The sequence below is a fragment of the Notothenia coriiceps genome, unplaced genomic scaffold, assembly GCF_000735185.1.
Source record: "Notothenia coriiceps isolate Sejong01 unplaced genomic scaffold, NC01 NC01_scaffold00016127, whole genome shotgun sequence".
Lineage (NCBI taxonomy): Eukaryota > Metazoa > Chordata > Actinopteri > Perciformes > Nototheniidae > Notothenia > Notothenia coriiceps.
This window is the reverse complement of record NW_011348828.1, coordinates 25639-26914: the sequence shown is the minus strand read 5'-3', so window position 1 is coordinate 26914 and position 1276 is coordinate 25639. Positions and strand designations below refer to the sequence as shown.

The window sequence follows — 1276 nt, the reverse complement described above, 5'->3', positions numbered from 1 at the left end:
CACACACACACAACCCGACCCCTCCTCATATCGTAGGTCACTACTGTGTCTTCGTCGGACATAGACGTGGTATCATAAGTCATACTGGTCATGTTTTACCGCTCTTTACCCTGTAACGGAACGTCCCGACCCTTGTGGTCTATGTCAGGACAGCAAACAGACAGACTTAGTGGGAGACGGTCCGCCCAATAAATGACCTGACAACACAAACCCCGAAGCAATCGTACATGCAGTGCGCTCCGTCATCGTTTTTGTGTTTGTTGTGTTTGTGTGCGTCTCCATATAGGTGTATGACATGGTGTCATTTGGCTTTATGCTGGTGCGAATACACTCGAACCGAGGTATTTTTTTTTTTTATTTTGGGAACTAAACTTTTGGTCTGTCTGTTGTTGCCTCCTCATAGATATAGGTAACCTGGGACTTAGTATAACACACGCACACACACACACACACACACACACACACACACACACACGCACGCACGCACGCACGCACGCACGCACGCACGCACGCACGCACGCACGCACGCACGCACGCACGCACGCACGCACACACACACACACAGTTTACCTATGCAGGCAGATTGACCATATTCAGCATGGGGCTGCGAGTGCTGACCTCCCACCCCAAAAAAAAAACAGGAAAGCTCCTATAAAGAGGGCCTTTCAAAAGGCTGGCTGTGCCACAGGATGCCTAATAAAAGCACTGTAAACAGACAGGGAACACATGGCGCTGGACTCTCTCCTTGCTGAGCTGCAGCAACACTTCATGGGAATCCCATCCTGCACTAATGTAAGGCCTCTTTCTCCATTGCCAGTTAAACAGATATAGTCTCACTCTTTGTGGAACTTCCTCTGTTTCTATCTGTTGTATGGATTCAGACTGACTTCTAAGTATCTCAACATTTATTGGACAAACTGCCACGAAAAATGATCACCTGACTTGTATTCTTATAACATAGCATTTCAGAAAGTTATGGTTTTAACTTTTAAGTGAAATATCTCAAAAGCGTTTGGATGGATTGCCTTGAAATTTGGTTTAAATGTTCATGTTCCCCTCAGGATGAATTGTCATAACTGAGGTGACCTCATTGTTTTTCCATATAGCACATACAAAGCTCAAGTGAGCCACAAAGGGAAGGAACATACAAAAAGATATCATGGTCACTGACATGGTAAACATTATACCTGCTGAACATCATGAACAGCGTTTTAGCGGTATTACTGTAAGCATGTTAGCATGTTAGCATGGCAATGCACAGCCTAGCTGTCATCTA

General features: G+C 45.3%; 1 protein-coding gene across 1 annotated transcript in view; it reads left to right on the top strand.

Annotated features, from left to right (window-relative positions):
- The window catches only part of LOC104949404 (collagen alpha-1(XXVII) chain A-like), a gene marked incomplete at its 5' end in the record, with an annotated part of 9540 nt that extends 8474 nt beyond the window's left edge, over positions 1 to 1066 (top strand). The window contains 2 exons of the mRNA XM_010775761.1: positions 287 to 341; positions 1062 to 1066. Of these exons, the coding sequence (XP_010774063.1) occupies positions 287 to 341; positions 1062 to 1066 (60 nt within the window). The remainder of the gene's footprint in view (positions 1 to 286; positions 342 to 1061) is intronic.
- Between the last annotated feature and the right edge of the window lie 210 nt (positions 1067 to 1276).